The sequence below is a fragment of the Dasypus novemcinctus genome, chromosome 21 (assembly GCF_030445035.2).
Source record: "Dasypus novemcinctus isolate mDasNov1 chromosome 21, mDasNov1.1.hap2, whole genome shotgun sequence".
Lineage (NCBI taxonomy): Eukaryota > Metazoa > Chordata > Mammalia > Cingulata > Dasypodidae > Dasypus > Dasypus novemcinctus.
In genome coordinates, this window is record NC_080693.1 from 56,530,094 (window position 1) to 56,555,665 (window position 25,572).

The 25,572-nt window shown below is 41.0% G+C and overlaps 1 protein-coding gene across 2 annotated transcripts in view; it reads right to left on the reverse strand.

The window, feature by feature from the left end:
* The window catches only part of CALCOCO2 (calcium binding and coiled-coil domain 2), a 31,392-nt gene extending 7,575 nt beyond the window's left edge, over nt 1-23,817 (reverse strand). For both annotated transcript variants that reach the window (XM_058284031.2, XM_058284032.2), the window contains exons 1-9: nt 23,731-23,817; nt 15,692-15,881; nt 6,784-6,886; nt 6,494-6,627; nt 5,201-5,326; nt 3,676-3,773; nt 3,215-3,284; nt 795-917; nt 419-505 (exon numbers count right to left, since the gene is read on the reverse strand). In XM_058284031.2, coding sequence (XP_058140014.1) covers nt 419-505; nt 795-917; nt 3,215-3,284; nt 3,676-3,773; nt 5,201-5,326; nt 6,494-6,627; nt 6,784-6,886; nt 15,692-15,871 — 921 coding nt within the window. In that variant the 5' untranslated portion in view covers nt 15,872-15,881; nt 23,731-23,817. The remainder of the gene's footprint in view (nt 1-418; nt 506-794; nt 918-3,214; nt 3,285-3,675; nt 3,774-5,200; nt 5,327-6,493; nt 6,628-6,783; nt 6,887-15,691; nt 15,882-23,730) is intronic.
* Nucleotides 23,818-25,572: the final 1,755 nt, after the last annotated feature.

Here is a 25,572-nt window from a genome sequence, read left to right on the forward strand (position 1 = left end):
TATAGTTTAGAATAATCTATGGTGATAACTGATATTATTAATTATAACAAAACTTTGATAGCTGTTAATACTTTGTTATAGAGGTCGACTTTATAACTGTTGTGTGCCCCCAGGATAGATGTGTAAGGAGGGAGTAGGGTTATTCTGCATGATTCTTAGCTCAAGACTCTATCTACTTCAACCTGTCAGGAAGTTTAACTTTCAATATTTCTTTATCATTCATTACACAATAGAAATGCCCACATCTCCTAAACATTTCATAAATGGAAGATTCTGTCCTTTTGGATAGAAAGCAAAACATTCAGAGGCAAATGCTATTCCAATCTGTCTTATTCATCTTCTCCAACACCTGAAAACAGATCCTATTTCTTCCTTTCTTTAGGGCCCCACCCACAAAGTCATCCAAAGAAGGACATGCCGTTAGCTCCTGCTGTTTCCTTGTTGCAGCAGTTTCCTTTTGCTTCATCTCCTCCACTGTCTGCTCAAGGTTCTTCTGGTGCTCCCTCTGCACAAGAACAGATTTTAGTACCAGTGCTGGAAACACAGACACACACACACACCACACACATACACACATTGTTGAAAGGGCCTGCTGAGCTAAAGAGCAAGCAGGATACACAGGGAGAAGAAAGTCTACCCTTAATCATTTCTGAGAAAGACTGGGAGAGGCCTCACTTCAGATAGCTGCCTCTAAGACCCTCCCACAACCAGTAATATCCAGATATATAATAAAGTAAAGAAAGAACAATTTTCTTACAAGTGCCTAAAAATGTTATTTTCTCCCATGAATCTACCTGTTCAGTTAAATTGAGGAAGAGCTGGCCATTTTCCTTTTTCAGATGCTCCAACTGTTCTGTCTTATCTTGATCTCCTTGAACAAGCTTTTCCATTTCTTTCTCTTGAATTAACAGCTGGGCCTAAAGTAAAAATAGTTACTATGACCAAGATATAAGAAAATGAAAACTGAACAGGAACAATGCTTTTTAAAAATGCTTTTAGAGAAGTTGTGAGCTTACAAAACAATCAAGCATAACATGCAGAAATCCCATACTCCACCCTGCCACCAACAACTTACATTGTTGTGGAATGCACAGGTTGTGAAAGAATATTGTCAGACTATTACCACTATGGTCCAGAGCTTACATTTGATATATCTTTTCCATATACCCCCTATTATTAACACCAAATATTGGTACAGTGCATTTGTTATAGTCCATTAGAGAACACTCTCATATTTGAACAATCCATACAAATTATACACTCAGTGGCTCTCATTTTCAGAGTTGTGCAGTCATCACCTCAGTAAATTTTTGCTGGAGAGGCTGGTGTAGGTCCCCTCAGATTCCTCCCTGCTGGAGGCAGGGCTGCAGCCTAGGCTAGGGCAGCAGTTTGACCTGGGTAGACACCTACCATCACTGCGGTTTTCAACCATCCCCACTTCACCTTATGTCGGGGGTCAAGTTAAAATGGAGTTTACTGGCTTCTTTCTGAGTTGGACAGGTTCAAAGTTCAGTTTTTCTTAGGAATGGACTTTAGCTAGCCAAATTTACTAATCAGTAGCTGAAGTTGATGCTGATTGTCTCTTCTTCCCATTTTTGGGAAATGGAGCTTCCAACTCTAGCCAGGAGTTGGCATCTTGTGCAGCCGGCAGTGTGTGGGAAATGGCCTCTACAGTGTGGAGTACTCTACCCAGGATCTTCACTATAGATGAGCAGTCTCCTCCTTTTGTTCTTCCAAGGATATTGCAGGATGCTCTACTGGTCTCGTGGGCCCCCAAACAGGTGATTTAGGTAGCTATGGATGATTACTAACTACACTACAGGACAAGCTGACTCTTGGAGCAACTTAGTTTGCTGCCATCTTGCCTCTTCTTACCAGTTGTTTCAGAACTTTTTTTTTTTTTTAAGATTTATTTATGCTTCCCCTTTGTTTGGCCTCCCCCTTTGCTCTCCATGCCTGCTCATCTTCTTTTAAGAGGCACGGGGAATGAAACCCAGGACCTCCCATGTGGAAGGGAGGCACCCAATTGCTTAAGCCACATTTACTCCCTGCTTGTTCTGTCTCTCACTGTGTCTCTTCATTTCATCAGCTCACCATGCCAGCCCATCGTACTAGCTTGCTGTCTTGCTTGTCTTCTTTAGGAGGCACTATGAACTGAACCTGAGACCTCACACATGGTAGGTGGGCACCTAACCCCTTGAGCCACATCTGCTTCCCAGAACAATATTATTTAATGTACAGAAACATAAAGAGCTATGTTTCCCCAGCAACCCCCAAATGCCAATATTCTTAGAATAGAACTCTTGCACTTTTCTCTTCTACCAAGCCCTATAATCTTATAAAAGAATCAAAGACTAAACTGAGTAAAATTCTATGAACCACTCCTTTTTTTTTTTTTTTAAACTTTTTTTTTTAAAGATTTATTTATTTATTTAATTTCCCCCCCTCCCCTGGTTGTCTGTTCTTGGTGTCTATTTGCTGCGTCTTGTTTCTTTGTCCGCTTCTGTTGTCGTCAGCGGCACGGCACAGGAAGTGTGGGCGGCGCCATTCCTGGGCAGGCTGCACTTTCTTTTCACGCTGGGCGGCTTCCTCAGGGGCGCACTCCTTGCGCGTGGGGCTCCCCCACGCGGGGGACACCCTTGCGTGGCACGGCACTCCTTGCGCGCATCAGCACTGCGCATGGCCAGCTCCACACGGGTCGAGGAGGCCCGGGGTTTGAACCGCAGACCTCCCATATGGTAGACGGACGCCCTAACCACTGGGCCAAAGTCCGTTTCCCTGAACCACTCCTTAAAGCCCCTCTTTAAGTAACAGCTTCTTAAAAATAAGAGCAGTTATGCTGCTATGTTTAATATTCCAGGCTTTTTTGAGTAAGATTTTCCTTAAGAAGATTTTGTTGCTAAAGAAAAGCTTGAAAACCACTGGTACAGATGATTGTTAAACATCTTCAGAGTTCATGATAAATATAAATTTTACCAATTATTCAGTTCCTTGTGGACTGTGACTGTGTACCCAAAAAAAAAGGGGGGTGGGGGGGTGGAGCCAGGTCCAAAATTGAAAACACATAGCCTGAAACTTCAGTCTTATGCTTTGAAAGGTACGTCATTAGGCACTTAACTCCAATGAAATGCATTTTCTTGGTCTACCAAAAAAGAGTGCTGGCAGTTTGCAAGGTGAAGGAAATACACTTTGGCAAAAGTATAGCATTACTTACCTGAAGCTGATCCACTCTGACTCCCATCTTCTCATTTTCTAAGGTCATCTTCTGGTTTTGCTCTTTGAGTCTGTGGAGGTAGATAACTATATGAAACACATTATGATTATTCCAGGATCTACAGCTGTTTCCTGGCCACTTGATCACAGAAGTGGCAATGGTTGTTTCTCCTGATCAGCTCTCTCTGACCTTAAGTGATTTAAGATGGGCTCAATCCTAACTCTGTGAGTTATTTTAGAATCCACTAGTTAATACTTGAATTCAGATAATTTCTTCTTCCCATTCTGATACTAATTCTCTAACCTAAAATCAAAGAGCTCAGGATTCAGAGGGGAAAGTCACGCCTAAAATGGTCATAATAGTAAGTCTTTTCTAATAAATTCCAGAAATCTAATCAAATTCTACGTAAAGGGTATCTGTGATATGAGTTCCTCCCATCGAGTAATATAGGATACACTCACTGAAGCAGTTCTGTCTCCCAACAGTCCTTCCGCTCTTTCATTTTGTTTTCCAACTTCTTATTGAGATTCTTTAGGGTTTTTAGCTCCTCCTGCAGTTCCTAAAAGAAAACAGATCGAAAAGTAAAAGAAAAAGACCAGTTCTAAGACAATTCTTAGCATCTCAGGCAGTCAACAAATATTTATTGGGTACTTACTATGCCTCAAGCATAGCAAAACTCATGAAATATCCAAATGTGACTCCCATATTAAAATGTTAACATTCTATCCATATTAAAATTATATCTATCTAAATTTCTCTCCCACTGGAGCTTTTATTTTTTTATCCATTAATTCATTAGACACTGTTCTAGACTGCAGACATAACAGTGGACAAAACAAAGCTGCTATTCTCCTAGAACAATACTGTCTAACAGCAATAACAAAAACCACATATGTAATTCCCTGCCCCGCAGCTTTTTGCTTGCTGTCTGTTCTCTGTCCATTTGCTGTGTTCTTCTGTGTCTGAATTTATTTTTATTTATTCCCCCCTGCCCCCTGCCTTGTGGCTTGCTTGTTGTCCACTCTCTGTGTCTACTCGCAGGGCGCTCTTTTGTGTTTTTGCTGGTCTTCCTTTTTTTTGTTGTTGTGTCACCTTGCTCCTTCACAAGGAGGCCCCGGGACATGAACCCAGGGCCTCCCATATGGTAGACAGGAGCCCAACTGATTGAGCCACAGCCGCTTCCCCACATATGTAATTTTAAAATGTTAGTAAGCCACATTAAAAAAAAAAAAACAGGTGAAATAATTTTAGTAAGTATATTTAAAATTACCCAGTATATCTAAAATGCCATTTCAATATGTAAACAAAATATAAATGAACTATTCTACATTTTTTTCTTACTAGTCTTTTTCATACAAGTATTTGAAATCTGGTATGTATTTTATGCTAACAGTACTTCTCAATACAGCCGTATTACAGCCATATTTCAAGTGTTCAATAGCTATGTTTCGTTAGTGGCTGACCCACTGGTCCTAGACATTTGATTTCTTTTCTTCTTCAGTTTTATTCTGGACTGAAGTAGTTCTTGTACATCAATATCTACTCCCTGCTTTTAGCTCTAAGCTTCTCAAATTTCCACTCTTTAGATTCTGGAATTATTAATCCTCACTCACCACCTGCTGATTTGAAGGCTGATCCTAGTTAACATAGTTAAGTGTTTCATATTATAAACAGGCAATGGGAAGAGGCATTCAAGACTGCCTGGGTTTGAATCCTGCCTTCCTCACTGACTAGCTGTATAAGAGATTACCTAACCTCTCTAAACCTCAGATTACTCACCTACAAAATTGGGATAATATGCATACCTATCTCAAAGGATTACCATGAGGTTTTATTAAATAAAGTAATCCATGTAAAACTAACATTGTGCCTATTCAAAGATGTCTCAAAGGGGGTGGGATCTAAATAGACACTGGTGCTGGATAAAGAGGGACCATCCTACTCTGATCACTGTGCTACATCTTTACCTTTAACCAGTTGCCATACCTGCATCCTCTGGAGTTCAGTCTGCATGTCTGAATTCTGCTTCTGAAGGCTGAGACAGCTGTCCTTCAGCTCCTGGTTTTCTTTGCAAAGCTCTTTATTCCGCTGCTCGATCTCTTCCACCTCTTCCTACAAGGGAGCACTGCATAAACTCAGATTTGACCCTTTATTTATTTTTTTTTAACTGTACTAAATCCTGCCAAACTGCAAGTTTATGCTCATATGTGATTTTTTTAAAAAAAGATTTATTTATTTATTTCTCTCCCCTCCCCCCCTCCCCAGTTGTCTGTTCTCTGTCTATTTGCTCTGTCTTTGTCCGCTTCTGTTGTGGTCAGCGGCACGGGAATCTGTGTTTCTTGTTGTTGCGTCATCTTGTTGTGTCAGTGCTCCGTGTGTGCGGCGCCATTCCTGGGCAGGCTGCACTTTCTTTGGTGCTGGGCGGCTCTCCTTACGGGGCGCATTCCTTGCGTGTGGGGCTCCCCTACAGGGGACACCCCTGTGTGGCAGGGCACTCCTTGTGCGCACCAGCACTGCACATGGGCCAGCTCCACACGGGTCAAGGAGGCCCGGGGCTTGAACTGCGGACCTCCCATGTGGTAGACAGACGCCCTAACCACTGGGCCAAGTCCGCCGCCCAGATTTGACCCTTTATACCTCAATGGATACTCAATTCCCTCTAGCAGAAAATTCCCATAGATTGGGATGGTGGGGGTTTAGTTGATTCTCGCTCACTGCAGTGATTATCTGTACCCTAAATGGGAGTAGCTCCCTAGTATGTATGTAAGGGTGTAATATAGGTATATGTGTGTAAGGTGCAGCATTAAGGCTGTTATTACCAGGGAAAAAAAGCGCAAAATTTAAAGTCATAAAAAGTTAAAATAGGGAATGATAGGAGGCAATGTAGATTCTTCTTGCAGACAGTAAAACATGACAGGCTCTGGGTCAGAAGTGAAAGAGATACCAAGAATATTTGTCACTTCTCTCTTCAAAGGAATTTAGAAGTTCACTGTGGTGAGAAGATGTACTTGTGACAAAAATGAACTAAATGGACAAGTTAAGGGAATAACTGAGTGTCCACTGAATTACTGAAGTTTCAAAGAAAGGAGAAATACTTACTGTTTTGCTTTTGTTAACATTCCTAAGTCATTTGAGTGGGTTTGAGGGGGTACTGCTGTATGAAAATTTCCCAACAAAGAAATGAGACACTGAATAAAGGTTTGTTACCTCAAATTCCACTCTATCCTGGAATTTCTACTCTTAATGGGAAGAAAGGATTGAGATGAGATGTTTACAGACCTGTGTGGTAACAACCAGGATGTCTTCCTCACTTTCCGGGCGGAACTGGAAAGGGATACTTGCTCCCCGGACCACACCATCCTGATCCACATAGCAGAACTGGTAATATTCATCATCCTTGGGCAGGTAATAAGCTGAAAACATAGCATGATTTTTAATCCAAAATCAAGTCTATTCTGAACATTTTATATCTGGAAAAGTCTTCTATCTGCCTCCTAAAGTTTAAGTTCAAAAGAATTAATTAGCCTTGGCTGCTGTCTCCAACACTTTTGATCCAGTATATTTCTCACCTTTGAATTGAACTTCCTGCTGTTTGGCTGATTCGCTGTTTAGGTCAATGGGCAAAGTAACCCACATGAAGGTGTAATACTCACGGGTTGTCTTCCATCCCACCTGTAATGACAAGAGCTTATCATTCAGCACCTGAAAAGGCTGAAGGGAAAAATCTTTATCTGGACTATCTCTTCTTAAAATGCACCTACTTTTTTTTTTTATTGATTTATTGAAGTATATAACTTATACATAAATATACATAAACAATAAGTGTATAATAGCAGTTGTGAACTTACAAAACAAACATACACAACATCATACAGGACTCTCGTAACTCACCCTACCTCCAATAACTTGCATTGTTAAACCTTTTTTAACTAATGATTAAAGAGCACTGTCAAAATATTACTACTAACCAAAGTATTTTTCACCCAACCAACCCTATTATTATTACTTTTATAACATTTATATATGAACATCATAAACAATTAAGTGTATAGTAAAAGTTGTGAACTTACAAAGCAAACATAAGTAACAACATACAGGGGTCCCATACATCAACCCTCCACCAACACCTTGCATTGTTGTGAGACATTTGTTACAAATTATGAAAGAATATTGCCAAAATCTTACTACTAATCATAGTCCTTATCTAACATTTGGTGTGTGTTTTTCCCCCAACCCATCCTATTATATTTTTAAAATATACTTTTTATGACAGAAGTTGTAAAATTCTATGTAAACAATCACACACATGTGCTGAATTCCCAAATAACACCCTTCCATCAACACACCACACTGTGGTGGAACATTTGCTACAGGTAAGATAATATCATCTGATTGTTACCATGTCCATAGTGTACATGACTCACATTTTCCATACTGCCTCACTATAAACACAGTACATCTTTTGCATAGATGCAGGAATATTACTACTCTTAACCACAGTCCACAGGTCACTCCAGCTGTATTTTTCCCATGATTCTCCACATTCCCATCACCCTGCAGTAGTAATATACATTTGCTCTAGCTCAAAAAGGAAACTCTTGAATCTGTACCATCAACCACAATTCTCATCCACCTCTTGGCTTACTGTGCTATTCAGTTCCTACAGAATGCTTATTCTCTAGCATTCTGTCAGTTGGTATTTACATCCCTAGATTACCATTTTCAGCCACATTCCCATTTATAAACTAGCTGTTACTCACTATGGGTTACCATCCACTCTACACATTTCCACACTTTTATAGTAAAGTTAATTAAAACTTCTACATACATTAAATATCAGTAGTCCACTTCAGCCCTCCTATCTCCTTGAAGAATCTACCACCTACCACCAGGTCTTGAAGATATTTTCCTACAATTTCTTCCGGAAGTTTTATGGTTCTTGCTTTTATTTTTAGGTTTTTGATCGATTTTGAGTTAATTTTTGGATAAGGGGTGAGATAGGACAGGTTCTCTTTCCTTCTTTTGGCTATGGATATCCAATTCTTTCAGCACCATTTGTTGAATGGACTGTTCTGCCCGAGCTGTGCGGGTTTGACAGGCTAGTCAAAAATCACTTGACCAGGGAAGCAGACTTGGCCCAGTGGTTAGGGCATCCATCTACCACATGGAAGGTCGGCGGTTCAAACCCTGGGCCTCCTTGACCCATGTGGAGCTGGCCCATGCGCAGTGCTGATGCGCGCAAGGAGTGCCGTGCCACGCAGGGGTGTCCCCTGTGTAGGGGAGCCCCATGCGCAAGGAGTGCACCCCATAAGGAGAGCCGCCCAGCGCAAAAGAAAGTGCAGCCTACCCAGGAATGGCTCTGCACACATGGAGAGATGACACAAGATGATGCAACAAAAAGAAAACAGACTCCCATGCAGCTGACAACAACAGAAGTAGAAAAAGAAGACACAGCAAATAGATACAGAGAACAGACAACCGGGGTGGGGGGGGAGGGGAGAGAAATAAATAAATAAATAAATCTTAAAAAAAAAAAATCACTTGACCATACATGTGAGGGTCTGTTTCTGAACCATAAATTTGGTTCCATTGGTCTACGTGTCTGTCTTTAGGCCAGTATCATGCTTTCTTTTACCGCTATAGATAGGGAATATGATTTAAAGTCTGAGATGAGGGTTTGCCTTTCCTTTTTATATATTTCTGGCTATTCAGGACCCCTTACCCTTCCAAATAAATTTGATGATTGTGTTTTCAATTTTTTTTTTTTAAATGCTGGTGGAATTTTTATTAGGACTGCACTGAATCTGTATATCAATTTGAGTAGAACTGACATCTTAATGATATTTAGGTCTTCCAATTCATGAGCATGGAATGTTCTTCCAGTTATTTAGGTCTTTTTTGATTTGTTTTAACATTGAGTTGCAGTTTTCTGAATACAAGTACTTTACATCATTGGTTAAGTTTATTTCTGAGTATTTGAGTTTTATCTGTCATATTTTATTTTCACCACTCTTTTGACACTTTTAGTTACTTTTATGGATATCATCTTCATTTCTAGACTCTCTTCCAGGTTTCTCCTGTCTTTTCTTTTTAGGCTCTAGCACACCCTTTAGTAGTATTTCCTGAAAATCTGGTCTCTTGCTTAGAAATTCTCTCAGTTTCTGTTTATCTGTGAATATTCTAATCTCACCCTCATTTCTGAAAGACAAGCTCGCTGGATATAAGATTCTTGGCTGAAAGTTCTTCTCTTGTAGTATCTTAAATATATCATACTACTGCCTTCTTGCCTCCATGGTTTCTGGTGAGAAATCAGCACTTAATCTTATTGGGTATCCCTTATATGTTACGCATTGCTTTTCTCTTGCTGGTCTCAGAATTCTTTGTCTTTGGCATTTGACATTCTGATGAGTATGTATCTCAGAATTGGTCTATTTGTATTTTTTCAAATGGGAGTACATTATGCTTCTTGGACAAGGATATCTACATCCTTAAATAGGGTTGGAAATTTTTCTACCATTATTTCTTAAAATATTCCTTCTGCCCCCCTTTCCCTTCTCCTTCTGGGACACCCATGATACACATTTGCACACCTTTTGCTGTATTCAGTTCCTGAGACCTTGTTCAATTTTTTCCATTCTTTTCTTCATCTGTTCTTTTGTATGTTCACTTTCAGAGGCCATTTCTTCAAGCTCACTAATCCTTTCTTCTGCCTTCTCAAATCTATTATATGATTCCAATGTTTTTTTAATTTCATTTATGGTACCTCCATTCCCATAAGATCTATTATTTTCCTATGTATGCTTTCAAATTCTTCTTTGATATGCTCATCCAACGTCTTAATATCCTTAGTCTCTTAAGCCATCTCATTGAATTTATTAAGGAGATTTGTTTGAACATCTATGATTAGTTGTCTCAACTCCTTTATGTCATCTGGAGGCTTATATTCTTCCTTTAACTGGGCCACAGCTTCCTGTTTCTTGGTGTGGATTGTAATTTTTTGTTGGTGTCTTGGCATCTGGCTTACTAGAGCATTTTTTCTGGGTGTAGTTTTTCTCTGTAGGGCTTCCTGTCCTTTCTCCCCTGCTGCTTGTGCAGTAGGAGCCAAGGTATTAATTGGTGCTATAAGCCGTGGAGCTCAAGCTGCCCGCACTGCTCCAGGGGCCAATAAGACTTCTCCCAACTTTCTCCTTTGCCAGGGGTAGGGACAGAGTCACAGCTTTGTGGAATAATCCCAGTTGTGCAGGCCTAGACTGTAGTTGCTCACAGAGAATGATGAAGCTTCATGTGGGGGTGGGGCTGCAGGTATGGGCAGCAATCTATGCAGTACGGGTCCAAGATGACTTCAGTTGCCCTGGTACACTTCTGATTTTCAGTCTGCCAGCCAAAGCTACCTGCAGTTACCTGGACAGGCTGGTGCAGGGCCCGCCAGCCTCCTCCCTGCCAGAGGCAGGGCTGAAGCCTAGTTAGGGCTGCACGCTGATCTGGGTCAAAGAAACTAGTTCCTACCTTCACCATGATATTATCAGCCGGCTTTCGCCCGACTTGCGCAGATTCACACCTCAGCTATTTCCAGGGTTATATCTTGGCCAGCCGAGTCTACCAATCAGTAGCCAACATTGGCAGCCAACTGTCTCCTCCTCCCGTTTTTGGGAAATGGAGCTTCCAATTCCAGCCATAGAATAGCTCCTGGGTCGGCTCACGCCTCCAGAGTAGGATAATCACTGGTCTCCACAGCTTGGCTGGTAATTTCCCAGAGAGGCTGGTGCAGGTCCCCGCGCCTCCTCCCTGCTGGAGGTGGCACTGGGGCTTAGGCTAGAGCTGCAGTCTGATCTAGATGGAAAGAAGCCAGTTACAACCAGTACTGTGCTCTTCAGTCTGCCCCACTTTCCCTTGTGCCAGGCGCAGAGTTAAAATGGCAGCTACTGGCCTCTTTCTGACTTGGACAGACTCAAACTCTAGCTGTTCTCAGGATTATACTTTAGCCTGCTAAATTTACTCATCAGTAGCTGAAGTTTGTGCCCAACCGTCTCTTCTTCCCCCATTTTTGGGAAGTGGAGCTTTCAATTTCAGCCATGGAACAGTTCCCGAGGAGGCTTGTGCCTCCAGTGGAGGATGGGCACTGGTCTCCATGGTGTGGAGTGCTCTACTTATGAGTCTTCTCTGTAGATGGGCAGTCTCCTCCTTCCTTCCTTCAAAGATGGTGCAGGATATTCCTCTGGCCTCCTGAAGCCCCCAAACAGGTACTTCGGCTAGCTCCAGATAGTTCTGAGTGTTTATTAACTGCCCTGTTGCAGGAGCTGACTGTAGGAGCTCCTCGCTCAGCCGCCATCTTGCTGGTTTCCTGTACCTACTTTCTATTTGTATATCTATATATATTTTTTAAAGATTTATTTATTGATTTATTTCTCCCCCCACACCACCCCAGTTTTTGGTTCTATGTCTATTTGCTGTATCTTCTTTATTGTCCGCTTCTGTTGTCAGCGGCATGGGAATCTGTGTTTCTTTTTGTTGCATCATCTTGTGTCAGTTCTCCGTGTGGGCGGCGCCATTCTTAGGCAGGCTGCACTTTTTGTCATGCTGGGCAGCTCTCCTTACAGGACGCACTCCTTGCGCGTGGGGCTCCCCTACGCGGGGGACAGCCCCGCGTGGCACGGCACTCCTTGCGCACATCAGCACTGTGCATGGGCCAGCTCCACACGGGTCAAAGAGGGCCCGGGATTTGAACCGCGGACCTCCCATGTGGTAGACAGACGCCCTAATCACTGGGCCAAGTCCACTTCCCATGTATATTTTTAATAACACAATAGAATGGATTCATTATATGACAAAATTCATACACCAAGGATCAAATCTTATTTTCTGACTTATAACTATACAAGGTAAAAATGTCTGACACAAATAAAAATGAACATGCAAACACAGTCCAAAATACCAGGCTTGGAAGGAAATGAAAACTAGCTAATGAACACCTAGGACAAGAACTCCAAAAATTTTATCTGAGTCAGACATAAGAGTTCAGAATGACTGGGGGGCAAAATTCTGGGACTGTGAACCTTGTTCCTGCTATCTTCATACAATGATGTTCTTGGAACTTTTAAATCAGAAAGCACCTCTGACCTGCCCTCTCCAATGATTTGTCCTCTACTGTGTCCAATTCAGTTTTACCTATACCAACTTGGTTATACTACTGCATTTAAAAAAATACATTCTTCAGGGAAGTAGATTTGGCTCAAATGATAGAGCATCCACCTACCACATGGGAGGTCCAGGGTTCAAACCCAGGGCCTCCTGACCATGTGGTGAGCTGGCTCATGCACAGTGCTGATGCATGCAAGGAGTGCCACACAACGCAAGGGTGTCGCTGTGTAGGGTAGTCCCACGCACAAGGAGTGCACCCTGTAAGGAGAGCTGCCCAGTGTGGAAAAAGTGCAGCCTGCCCAGGAGTGGTGCTGCACACACCGAGAGCTGACGCAGTAAGATGACACAACAACAAAAAAAGAGACACAGATTCCCGGTGCTGCTGACAAGAATACAAACAGACACATAAGAACACACAGCGAATGGACACAGAGAGCAGACAACTGGGGGGGGGGGGAGTGGGGAGAAATTAACTTTATAAATAAATAAATCTAAAAAAAAAAATTCTTCAGGAAGGGGTGTTGAGGGACAGGATATGAAGCACCAGATAAAAGAACCCAGATCTATACAGTTTTCTTTCTTCAGTGTTTTTCTTAATGCATGTTAATGAAGGCTGACAATAAAGATAATAACCATATTGAACACAATAAATTATAAGACACAAGGATACAACAAAACATGCCTCAGAGCAGAAAGCTGGCTAAGTGGAAAATATTCTCACTAAATGTAAGAGGGATTAAAAAAAGCCTAAATCTTATCTGGAAGAAGTGAGCAGACCAGAGAATAGAAAGGAAGCCGTTGTCTCACCTTCTTCAAGGGGAAAACTCAAGAAATGAAAAAGCAAAATGACTTATCTTTCCATATTTTGACCCTGCATGAGCAGGCGGGAGAGAAAAGAACTAAAAATAAGTTCCTTTTTTTATATATTAAGAAATCAGAGCAGAATTGAAAAGGCTATACTAAAAGCTCATCAGAACATACTAGGGCATGTTTTAATGTCTCATTAATACACACCCCATTGCTGTAAGCATCTTAGAGCCACTGCAGCCTGTGGTAGTCCAGAAAGCATGAATTTCATGGAGTCCTCATTCACATCCTGGAGTTTCTTAATGCACTGTGACCAAAACATCATCTGGGAGGGCCTCAGAATTACTGCTGCCTTGGTACAAGGAAATGTCTAGCCATCTGCAATATCTGTCCTTGGCTCTCCACTAGAGTAAAGCCAAGGCAAAAAAAAATGGCTTTCCTAGCCTCAGTCTGCCTCTTGAGTCATGGTATTTCCCTTCTCTGAAACCTTGAAAACATTTAGAGATGCCCAGGTAGAGTATGGAGCACAGGATTACACAATGATTTGAAGGAAGGAAAGCTAACTTCCCTTGCTTTTAGGCTCTATGATTGTTGGGGGCTTTTTCTATATAGAGAAGATGCAGCACACACATGTATTCAAAAACATTACTGCTTACTTGGTGTCAGGAACTACTGGTGTTAGGTGTGATAAGGAGTACAAAAGAATGCTGGGAGAGCTTTGGAAGTGAGATATGAAGGAAAAATCTTTATGGTCAACTCTTTTGTTCTCTAATTTACTATCTGTTGTTCAAATGAAATCAGACTTACTGTGAGACCTTGGGAAAGTCACAATCTCTCAAAGTCACCACCTCTTGAGTATACTCATTTTATTCATCTGTGCACAAGAGTGAATACTACCCACCTCATAGGGCTGCTGTGCTATAAGAATTAGATTAGAATACCCACACACAGCTTCATCAAGGGCCTGGCACATAGTAGGTTCAAATTTAAAAAAAAGAATCTTGGTTCTCTAGTAGTCTTAAAGCTTTCTTTCAGGCTTCAGGTTAGAATTCGAGTCAACAGCTTTTACGAACAAAGAACATTAGAGGTCCTTCTTTGGGTTAACCATTATTTCTTTCTTGAGGCATAGCAAGCTGAAATGCATGAAGCATTCCAAATATAGATGCATTATTTTTAAATGCTTTTAAATATTTGTTTTTAGAAAGCATAAGGTTTTTCCTTTGGCTTATGATGAAGTCCTTACAAGCAGCTGCTAAGAGCTTAGAAAATATGAATAACCAATCTAAGCAAAACAGAAATCATTGTTTTGCCAAAAAAATTTTTACAGATTACATTTCAAAGCCCAATAAGTAATTTTTGAACTATTCTTTTTTTCTATTATCTATACCTGTGCTGTCCAATAATGAGTCACTTGTCATATGTGGATATTTCCATTTAAATTAATTACAATAAAAAATTCCATCACACTAGCCATATTTCAAGTACTCAATGGCCACATGTGGCTAGTGGCTACTGCACTGGACAGTAATGGTTTAGCTCCATTACTAAACAATTAAGAAAAAGGAATTCACTGTGGGATGTGAGTAAGCAACAGATCCTTCACAGTGCAGTCAAGAATGGTATCTCCCGGGTTTTGGCACACACACAAAAAAACAAAAAACAAACAAAACAAAAAACAAAAAAAACAAAAAAACAAAAAAAGAATGGTATCTGATTTCAGGATAAGCAGCATACACAAAATTGGCATGACATACTAAGGTGTCAAAACAAAGGTCACTGAAGTGCCTCAGCATTGTCAATTACTTAAATATGACCTTTATCGCCTGTCTCTGGAAATAGGAAAATTTGTCTTTATGATGTATGTGTGTGCGTATCTGTGTGTGAGAGATAAACAGTGAGAGGGACATGGGAAGAAAAGGCGGTAACTTGGGAGGAAGTTGATTATAATGAAAAACACACAGTTTCTGTATTTGAATTGACAGGGTTATTACATTCTGGATGAGGTCAATAAGGGAACTCAGAAACTTTCTGTCCTTGGAAATCTTTATAAAGAAGTATAATTTATTCAGGAATAGACTTCCTGGATGCAGGATATCTGACCAGGTAACTCAAAATCTTTTCCATATTTGTGACATTCATATTCAAACAAATTAAATACTGTTCTAAGTAGGAAAGTGATGTTTTAAGTCACAGAAGTTATGCAATAAGGGGCTGGGCCACCCAGTCAAGTCATAGACGGATATTTCTAAATAGGGTAATTTTTTAAAGTTATACTTGGTCTTTGAAACTGTTAAAAAATTGAGAGATTAGAAGACTTTCCAACTTATTTAAGTTAGATCGAGACTGAAATTAATACTTAAGTTCCACAGCATACATTGTCATGAGAAGGGGAAAGTCCTGCGGAGCTTAGTCTAGAATTTAAATATTGGTCAGACATAACACATAAAATGCTTGAATACACATAGATAGAGTCGATGTATAAATAAGATTTACCTTTAACTCTTGATCATTTGTACTAGGTTAATTACTTACTCTAAAAATGCCAATCCAATCCTTTCGTCTAGGGACGAAATGCTGGGTGAGCGTAAAATAGCATGTGATGTCCCCTCCAGGAACATAAAACTTTTCCACACTGTTAAAGATGACCTGAGAGAAATGACAATGATCCAGCAAGACAGCTGATGTGGGTGGATCTTCCATTATCTCTTCCATGGTGGGCGTCCTGTTACGAGATATGGAATAGAGTAAGGCAAAAAAAGTGTTGTCTGAAATGCTGGAAATTTCTGGGCTTTCACCCAGGGAACATTCTGTTCGAGGCAAGTCAGGAAAAGCAAAAGCTGGACAAGAATTGACTTGCTTTCTGTTTCACTTTGAGTTTTTCATATTTATAATTTCCTATGCTGTAAGACTAGTCTGAGAATACCTTTGACCTTTCACCACAGGTTATTTTCTATATCACTGCCCTCACATATTTTCTCTGCTCACAGCTAGTTTTATTCCCTTTTTCTACATGCCTTAAATGAGTAAAGCAGCCTAGAGAAAAATGACCTCAGCCATTGTGATTTTTATTCCCAACAAACCCTGTGACTTTAGGAAAGTCAAGCTCTCAGAATTTCAGCTTCTCCATTCAGTTCCATTTATCATACAAATATCAGTCCCATCTACAGATAAAGTAATCTGCTGGGTGCTGGGGACAGAAGTGGGAAGAAAGATAGGGATAAGTGGAGATTATCTGACATGCAGTGGTGACAAGCATGGTTCTTAAGTCAGAATGGCAGAATTCTAATTTCAGCTTCTGTGCCGAGTTGATGAAAGAGGTTGTTGATGTGGGAGGAGTGGGGTGAGGAGGGTGGGAGCTATAAGGGGACTTCATATTTTTTTAATGTAACATTAAAACAAACAAACAAACAAACAAACAAACAAAATTCAAGCTTCACTACCTAATAAATGTGTAATGTTGGGAAATTTATTTAACCAGCCTGGCTCTGTGCCTGTTTCCTCATCTGCTATATTAATACCTACCTCATTTGTTTTATTTTTGTGAGGATTAATTGAAATAATATAAAGTGTACAGCCCTTAAATCAGTGCTGGGCACTTCATGCAAAGTAGAGGAGTTGACAAGAGTAAATACTTAGCATAGAGTCTGGCACAAAGAAAGGGTTTAACAGATGTCAGTAATTAGCTCTTGCCCTCAAAAGGGTCCCAATCTAATATGGAGATTAGTATATAAATGACTGCCAGATAAATGGAATAGGAAGTACAAAATGCTCTGAGGTTCAGAAGGGGAGATGGCAACTGGGTTAGGGAAGTGAAGAAAAGAAAAGCTTCAGAGAGCGAGTAGAATCTTTGATTAACCCTCAAGGAAGATTAAGATTTTTGACAAATGGATTTGGAGATGAGGGCATTCCATGTTAAGGAAACAGCATGAGTAAAGGCAAAGAAACAGAAAAAAGCAGCCCATGCTTGGATGGCAGCAAGCTAATGCCGTCAAAGATCAGAAACTATTTTGGAGGTACGAACAGTACATAAACGAAACAATATCTTTAGAATTGTTGAGACTTGATACTTCCTGCATCTCAAATGAGTCACATGCACTCATTTTAAATGCCTCGCTTACAGTAATATTCAGTGAGTCCATGATTCTCAACCCAGGGTTTTACCAGGAAATGAAAAAAAAAAATATTGCAGCTCTGAAAAGCAGATGAGAAAATAGCTATACATATCCATATACTAAATAATGCCTTACAAATCAAGCTGTTGGAACATGGACGACTGTATACACATACACAGATAAAGACACACCCACAATTAATTTTTAAAAATATAATCAAAAAAACACTGCAGCTTTTCTAGCCCTGCCCCACCCTATTTCCTGGTTTTGTTTTGAAGTGTAAGCAACCAGGCCTCCTCTTCCAACTTCCAGAAATTGGTCTTTTCACAGAGAAAGGCAAGGGGACTTTGAGCCCTGAACTGTCTAGTCTTGGGACTGAACTAAGGAACTAAGAAATGCATCAATTTTCTGTTTTGTGATAAGCTTGACCGCATCCTCAACCTCAAACCTCACATCAGTTTTTCTAAAGTAAAGAGAGAGAATCGCTTTCCAGTCTAGGTCAGGTCTTGTTCCCAGTGATAAGTGGCTGCCTGCATGATAAGTGTTTCTCTTGGATTCTACCGCAAGGTGTGCAGGAAAGTTCCTCAGCTTGCAGATTCCTCCAGTGGCCCTCCACTCATAATGAGGGTAACGTGTCCCCATTGTCCCAAGGCTGGAGCACAAACTTATCTGAGCATATAAGATACCTTAATGTGTCCTTTGACAATGCATCATGAAAACAAAGGTAAGTGTGACTTCACAGCCTTCCCCTCAATTAATTTAAATACCATACTCCTGTTCTTTTCCTTCACAACACTATAATTTGTCTGTCTTTCCAATTTTAAACTGTATGAATAGCAAGGACAAGGACCATGACTACTCTCTTTCCCCACTGTACACACAACACACTGCCTAACCCATAGTAATCACACATTAAGTATTCATTGAATGAATGAATTAAGATATGCATGCCAGTCATCAAAATGTGAAAGGACAAGGCTTTGTAGGTAAACAATGGCATGGGTGATGATGGGCTAGGAGTTCTTTTTCTAGCCCTGCTCTCAATTTGCTGGCTACCATCAGAAAAGTGGCTGTGCCTCTGCTTTCTCTCTTCTAAAATAGGTTAAGGAAATGATCATCTCCAAGAGCTATGTCACTTCTTGGTACGGCTGGTTCAGCTGGAATGGCTGGTTCAAGTGGCATGGTGCCAAAAAAGCAAAAGGCGCAGATTTGATTTCCTTAAAGACCCATCAAATTCACACACCATTACCCACCTTCCACACACTCAAACTCCTGCAAGCTGTTTTGCAAATGATGCTACTCTGAAAGACAAGATCAGCCAAGGGCATGGGTGGTTCAATACTTTTTCTTACTAGAAAAACCCAGACCACATGCCAATCGAAGTCGGCTAATGAGCAAAATCTCTGCAGAAAGGATAGCATGCATATACAAAATGACATGAAAGAGTTCATGTTCTGAGGCTTAAATGTCAGCCAAAGAAAACTCTTTTAATTCACCTGAAATCCTAATCATCACTCTGGAAAAGCCAACAAGCAACCTTGGTCGCTTGCTTTTCAAAAATGCAAGGAAGGAGTGCTTACTTCCCATGTGCAAGGTCCCAGGTTCAATCCTTGGTGCCTCCTTAAAAAAAAAAAAGGCAAGAGCCTGGTGAAGGTTCTCAGTGCCTGCCATGGCTCCAGTATCAGGCCCCTGCCCTCCCTACGCAATGAGGAAGGAAGGTCAGCCCAAGGAAGGGATGCTGAAGCAGGAGCCCAAGAGAGAAGCGAGGTTGACAGCTAAACCTGCTCCTGTGAAAGTGGAAATGAAGCCACAAATGGCAGTAGAAAAGGATAAATCTTCAGACAAAAAAGTACAACCAAAAGGGAAAGGGGGAGTAAAGGGAAAACAGGTCAAAGTGGCTAACCAAAGGGAAGTGGATTTGGCTCAATGGATAGAACATCTGCCTACCACATGGGAGGTCCAAGGTTCAAACCCAGGGCCTCCTGACCCACGTGGTGGAGGGGGCCCATGCGCAGTGCTGATGTGAGCAAGGAGTGCCGTGCCACGCAGGTGTGTCCCCTGTGTACAGGAGCCCCACATGCAAGGAGTGCTCCCCGTAAGGAGAGCCGCCCAGCGCAAAAAAAGTGCAGCCTGCCCAGGAGTGGCACCGCACACGCGGCAAGTTGATGCAGCAAGATGATGCAACAAAAAAGAGAGACATAGATTCCCAGCTGGTAGGAATACAAGTGGACACAGAAAAACACAGCGAATGGACTCAGAGAGCAGACAACTGGGGGGGGGGAGGGGGCGAGGAGAGAGAAATAAATAAAAATTAAACATTTTTTTTAAAAAGTGGCTAACCAAGAAACTACAGATTTACTTGCCGAAAACTGAGAAATTAAAAATAAGGAGAGTACAGTCTCTGAGGAAGCAGGAGAGAAAGAAGCCAAGTCTGATTAATGTTGTATATACCATGTCTTATCAGTAGTTGCTGTTTCACCCTTCTTGTATAATACTGAGGAATATTTTTATCAACTATTTCGTAATGCAAGTTTAAGAAGCTCTAGAAGAAACATTTTTAAGGAGATTGCAATCCTACCACATTCCATTTCTAAAGCTTAAATTTTTTTTTAGAAGGTAAAATCATTTGCAGGTTGTTTATTTTTTGGTATAATCAACTTTGTCTTGGATATCAATGTAGCATTTCATCAGGCAGGCAGTTTTTAATATAATATGGGGATTATTAAATGGTAGTTTGGAGTCAGAGTCATGCATTTAATAGGTCTTAAATGTTTTAACTTACTTCTAGTCCCATGTTTTTCAGTAGAATTGTTACTTAAAGAAAACTGCTCCTTGCTTTTAGCCCTGTCAGAATTCTATCCTCTATAACACCTTTGGTAATGATAGTCCAATTTTCCTAATAACTTTGTTATGTGCTGTGAAAGATTGGAAAATTAAAGTATATAGAGTTTATGATATTAAATTACAAATTAATGGAACTCATGAAGTAACAGCTTATTAACATTTGAAGACAGTAGTACTTGATATACTCTTCAGGAAAATTTGTCCCCAAATTTTAAGCTGGAAAGTCTGGATACCTTTAGAAAAGAATCAAAACTACTAAGTCTTTAAGATTTTCCATACATACATTAAGAATTGTGTACAAATTGTTCATAATGTCAGTGTGCTTATCTTCAAAACAACCAATAAAATCTCACAAGAGACTCCATGAAGTTTCCTGTTTCAGAGATTTCATCATCTTTCCAGAAGGACTCGGAGGGCATTCAACGGCACTCTGGGCATTCAAAACTCAATCATTCTTGAAATAAAGGCCAAATTGCCTGCCAAGACTGGGGAAGGTACTGAAGAGACAGGTAGAACGAAGAATAGCAATACTTCTCTCCCTTTCCCAAGCTGAGGGCAAAAAGAACCAGGGGTAAACCTAGAGCATAATCATGCCAATCTGAGCTGGGTCAGTAAGGCTTTACCGGAAGGCAAGTATCTGCTGATTTTTAAGGCCAAATAAAAGCCTTTCTTCCCTTCCAATGACAAAATTCTCTAAGAGAAATGGGCTCAAACAATGACTTGAAAAATTACCTTACTGAAAAAGTGGTCTAGAAAGAAGTATTTGTGCATGTGAAGGGGGTGGGAAGTGTAGAAGGAAAATTGAAATGGTGTCAGCACCAGCGTCCCCCTCCTTTAAACCCTTTATTTAAGCTCCTTTATTCCCACTACAGAATCTGTCCACAATCCACTACTAATTCTAGCAGTAACTCAGAGGCAAGGAAGAGAGTAGATAAACAAGACCAAAAGTTAAATTTAGAAGTCTTGACAGCTACTGAGTCATGAAAAAACAGTGGAATGTGTTAGGCCACCTACAAACTGTAGAATTGAATTTCACCTAATTTCTTACACCTACCCCCAAATCAAAGACCAGTCACATAAGGAGTGACTAGGGAGAACAAATAAGAGATTTTTAAAAAACCTCATTATCTGAGAAAATAATGCAGACATTCCACAAACTGTCTGAGGCACTTTATTTGGCCTCTGACATCGCTACTACTCTTTTTTTTTTTTTTCCGGCTCAGTTTCAAAAAGGTTTAGGGTCTTCAGAGGAGGTTGAAAACAATAGGTAATGTATTTTAAAAACAAGTCCCAGGCACTGGTTACTGGCTTCTAAAAAAGCCTGCCACATTTCCATCTAATGAGCTTTTCAAGCTTAATATACTACTCCCATGGCTGTTCCATGAGGACATAGATCCTCTTACGTCCTCCTGAAGAAAAAGAACAGCCAGTTCTACTTCTGTGCTTTCTGTATGAATCTGCAAACTACACCAATGTGCTTTATAACAGAAAAGGAAAAAAGGATGTAAACCTTCCTACAAATACTCCACCAAATCAACTCATCACTGTTCCTAAAGCTCTGTCTTCACATAGGCTGAATCACTAACACCAAATCGCTTTATGAAAAACAATGAAAAGTCTGCGTTAAAGAATGGTCAACGTTTTTTACAAATGTCCTTTATATCACTGGGCACATTTTCAAGAGAAATGAAAACTCTGAGTAGCTTCTCTGAATTAGTTCATAGGAGGAAACCAAATGCTTCCACGCCAAGAAAGAAATGAAAATTCTTCATTTGGGAATAGTAATATAAAATATAAATAATGTCAAAGCCACATTTAATCTAATCTCTTCAACTTTCTGCTTACTTTATTTTCTAAACTATTAGTAAAATGGATTAACTGATTTGAATTCCATTCCTCCCAAGTCCTGGAAGATGCTTACACAATGGATACTATAAATGTGCAGATGTGCCTGAGAAAAGTAACAAAAGCAAAGCAACACAAACACTGGTCCTCAAATCATTGAGCCACTTAATTTACTCTAACCCAAAATTCCCAAGTTAATCTCTTTACCTAAGAACGTTCAGGTGATTTACAAAAATGTTATACCCACAAGAGGTTTTCATACTACTCATTAACAACTGTTTGGATTGCCCAGTTTCTCCTAAACAAGCCTACAACCACACCACGACAGTGCCAGCTGTACTGGTGGGAGAATAGAAAATGCAGACAACTGCAAGAAACTGCGGAAAAGCTCAAAGTTGTATGCTAAATCTCCACTTCACTGAGATTATCCATTTTTTCCTCGAAAGGGGTGACTCTGCTAAGCCCTGAAGTGACATGGGCAGTGAAATGTTTGAAATGTAATGGAAAGAGGACTGGGCTAGGAGCCAAAGGACCCGGGTTCCTGTGTTAGTTCTGCAACTAACTAGCTCTGAGAACCCTGGCCAAGTCAAATTACCTCATTTTAGGTCTCAGTTTCATTGGTAAAATGTGTGGATCAGGCTAGATAATCCCTAAGAAACTTTTCACCTATAATCTTGATCCTAAATCCAAGGAAAAAGAAGTGAAGTCCATTTTAATTTTTTTCCACCTAAGAAAATAAGGAAACATATCCACTATATCAACAAGCACAATCGCGTTTTTTTTAAAGAGCCCCAGAAGTACTATCTGAGTTGAAAGACAATACAACTTCTTAGTGCCTAGTAACAGAATTACTAACTACATTTTTCAGGGTCCTTTCCACTCCACAGCTATCAGGTCTGCTGAAAGGCAGAGTTTCAAATCCCCCTGAAAATACGTGGGAAAGTGAGCTATCTGAATATTCCTTAATCATGAACTCTCCATAATCTGCAAAAACCTATTGCATAGAAAGCCTCCAACTTGAAATGTTTTTTTCAAGAGTGGAGATAAGATATAGTGAATCATCCTCATTCTACTCAGCTCCAACCATGGCCACTTGTTGACTTCAATCAGGAACAAAGAATCCAAGCGGTGGAAAAGTTAGCATGCCCGGGAGGGGCTGAAATCATGTGAGAGGAGACATTAGCCCCCGAAGCGTAAGATGGGAACGCTGTGGTTACTAGACCTCCTTTTCCTTCTCGGCTGCCTAGACCATCTCCTTCAAAAGTTGCAGAATGCTTGATCTGAAGCAATGGGGCTTCAGGGATTAGACCTTCTCGTAAATGGGGAAAATAAGGGCCAAAGGGGAAGTCACTGGCCTAGAGTACCTAGGCCCCTGCCTCAACCTTCCACACAGCGATGGCGTGGAAGAGAGAGATAGGGGACCCCACGACCTCGGCGCCCTCACGTGACGCCAGGACGCGTCGGGGCGGCTCCCTTGTTCTCTTGGCCCTCGCGACGTCAGAGACGTCTTTTCTGCCCAAGGAGCCTCGTACCCGACCACAAAACAGAAGCCCTGCCCTTCTGAAGAGAAACAGCTCCTTAACTCTCCAAGGCCGCGGAAGGGGCTCCAGGGACTCCAGGAAACCACTCCCACTGATCACCCTAGAAAGGTGAAGAGGTGAAAATCGAAACCGGTCGCACCTCTATCCACCCAAGGCCTTATCTCAGGACTGGAAGCCTGAGTTTGGGAAACCGAGGACCTAACTGCCCCCTTTCACTTCACGAACTCACCAGGGATAGCGGGCGACCGCGGCGCAACAGCAACAGGATAAGGACGGGGTAGGGGCGGGGCTAAAAGACCGAGGGGCGCTGACCCTGCCTGGCCCCTCCCAAACGTCATAACGGTCAACAATCCCCGCCCTCACGCGCTGCTTGCTGGGACTTGTAGTGCCCGGTGGACCCCAGTAGTGCTCTGCTGCTGTTTAAGGCCTTTCTCATTTCTGAGCTGCGAAGTCACCGGAATGAGCCTATTTTTTATGTCTTAGAAAGAGCTGTTTACCTACTTCTTTAACCTGAAAGAGAAAGCTCCATTGAACGACTACTGAGAGGTCATCTTCATTTTTCTCCTGCCTCCATGAACACTTCACCAAGGGTCTTCTTACAGATGAGACTTTCTTTGGCATTTATCATGACTTCTCCCCTTCCCCCTAAATGAGACCCAGCCATCGATCTGGTTCGTCCAGCTGGTGTTTTATCGTACCTCTTCTAAAAAGAAATTATTCCTTAGAGTTCATTTGAATTCCTCCTGCTGTTAAAATTTGTCTTCTCACTGGAAGGGAAAAAGTTGGTCATCCTCTGCTATACTCAAAAGAAAATTAGTAGTCAGCCTCCGAGGTGTTCCTGACTTATTTCAGCTCTCTTTATTCTCTTCTTTGAAGGTTTTAGTGGTCTCCACATCCATGTTATATTTATGTCGCTTTCATTTATGAGCATACACACCTTTTTCAATGACCTTATTCTTGGCATCTTAGGGGAAAAAAACTAGAAAAACTGGACGTTCCAAATGCTGGTTATCATTGTCTATGTTCCTCTGTCTTCTATAAAATAATGAAGTAATTACATCTTGAATTTACTCCTTGGTAGTCCAGAAGATACTAAATATTGCACATGCTGTTTATGGAAAAGTAAATGCAGAAGTGCCCTTTCGCCAAGAAGTAGAAACCAACTAAATCTGGAAAGAAACTTTTCTGTGACATCTAACCAGAGAATTTAGGTCTTTAAGTCCCTGAGTAGTTTTAGGTTTCAGTCAGGAGAATAAGCCTTCCCAATTCTGCCTCCTAACCGGACCAGTGACAATCAACAGAGATGAAGGGTTGTGGGAAATGGTGAGTAAATCAGGGAGTGGGATATCTGTTGAAAACTCAAATCACTGAGTTACCAAAAGAATACTCTTCCATTTTAAACTCTTTCAAGCAAGGGTTCTTAACCAGGGGTCCATAGACCCCCAAGGGGTCCATGAGCTTTGTTACGAAAATGTAAAGTAAACGTTATTCTTCTGGGGACATGTTGGTGTGGGTGTGATATATTTATTAAATAATATACAGTATAGTGTGGACTTACTAAGGGGTCCATGGCTTTCACCTGATTGGTAAATGTGTCCGTGAAACAAAGGTTAAGAACCCCTGCTCTAGAGGGACAATGCCCTCAGCAACTTGGATACATTTCCCTTAATTTTACTTATTGGCTTTTTTTAAAGCTCTGAGAATTGAAACCACCTACACCCACACAGTTGTGACTTAACTATTTCAGGAAACTTGCGCTGAAGTTAAAAATGCAAATAAATTCATTGTTCATTCTAGGAATGTCCTAAAAGAACCTTCAACTCTTCAATAGAAAGCATCAAATGACAGTGTGTACATTCCAAGACTCTCAGAACCTTGCCCTTCAAAATCCTCACCTTGCTGTGTCTACCAATCCTAAATTATATTATTTTTTTTTAAGATTTATTCTTTATTTCTCTCCCCTTCCCAGCCCTTCCCGCCCCCCAGTTGTCTGCTCTCTGTGTCCATTTGCTGTGTGTTCTTCTGTGTCCGCTTATATTCTTGTCAGTGGCACCAGGAATCTGTGTCTCTT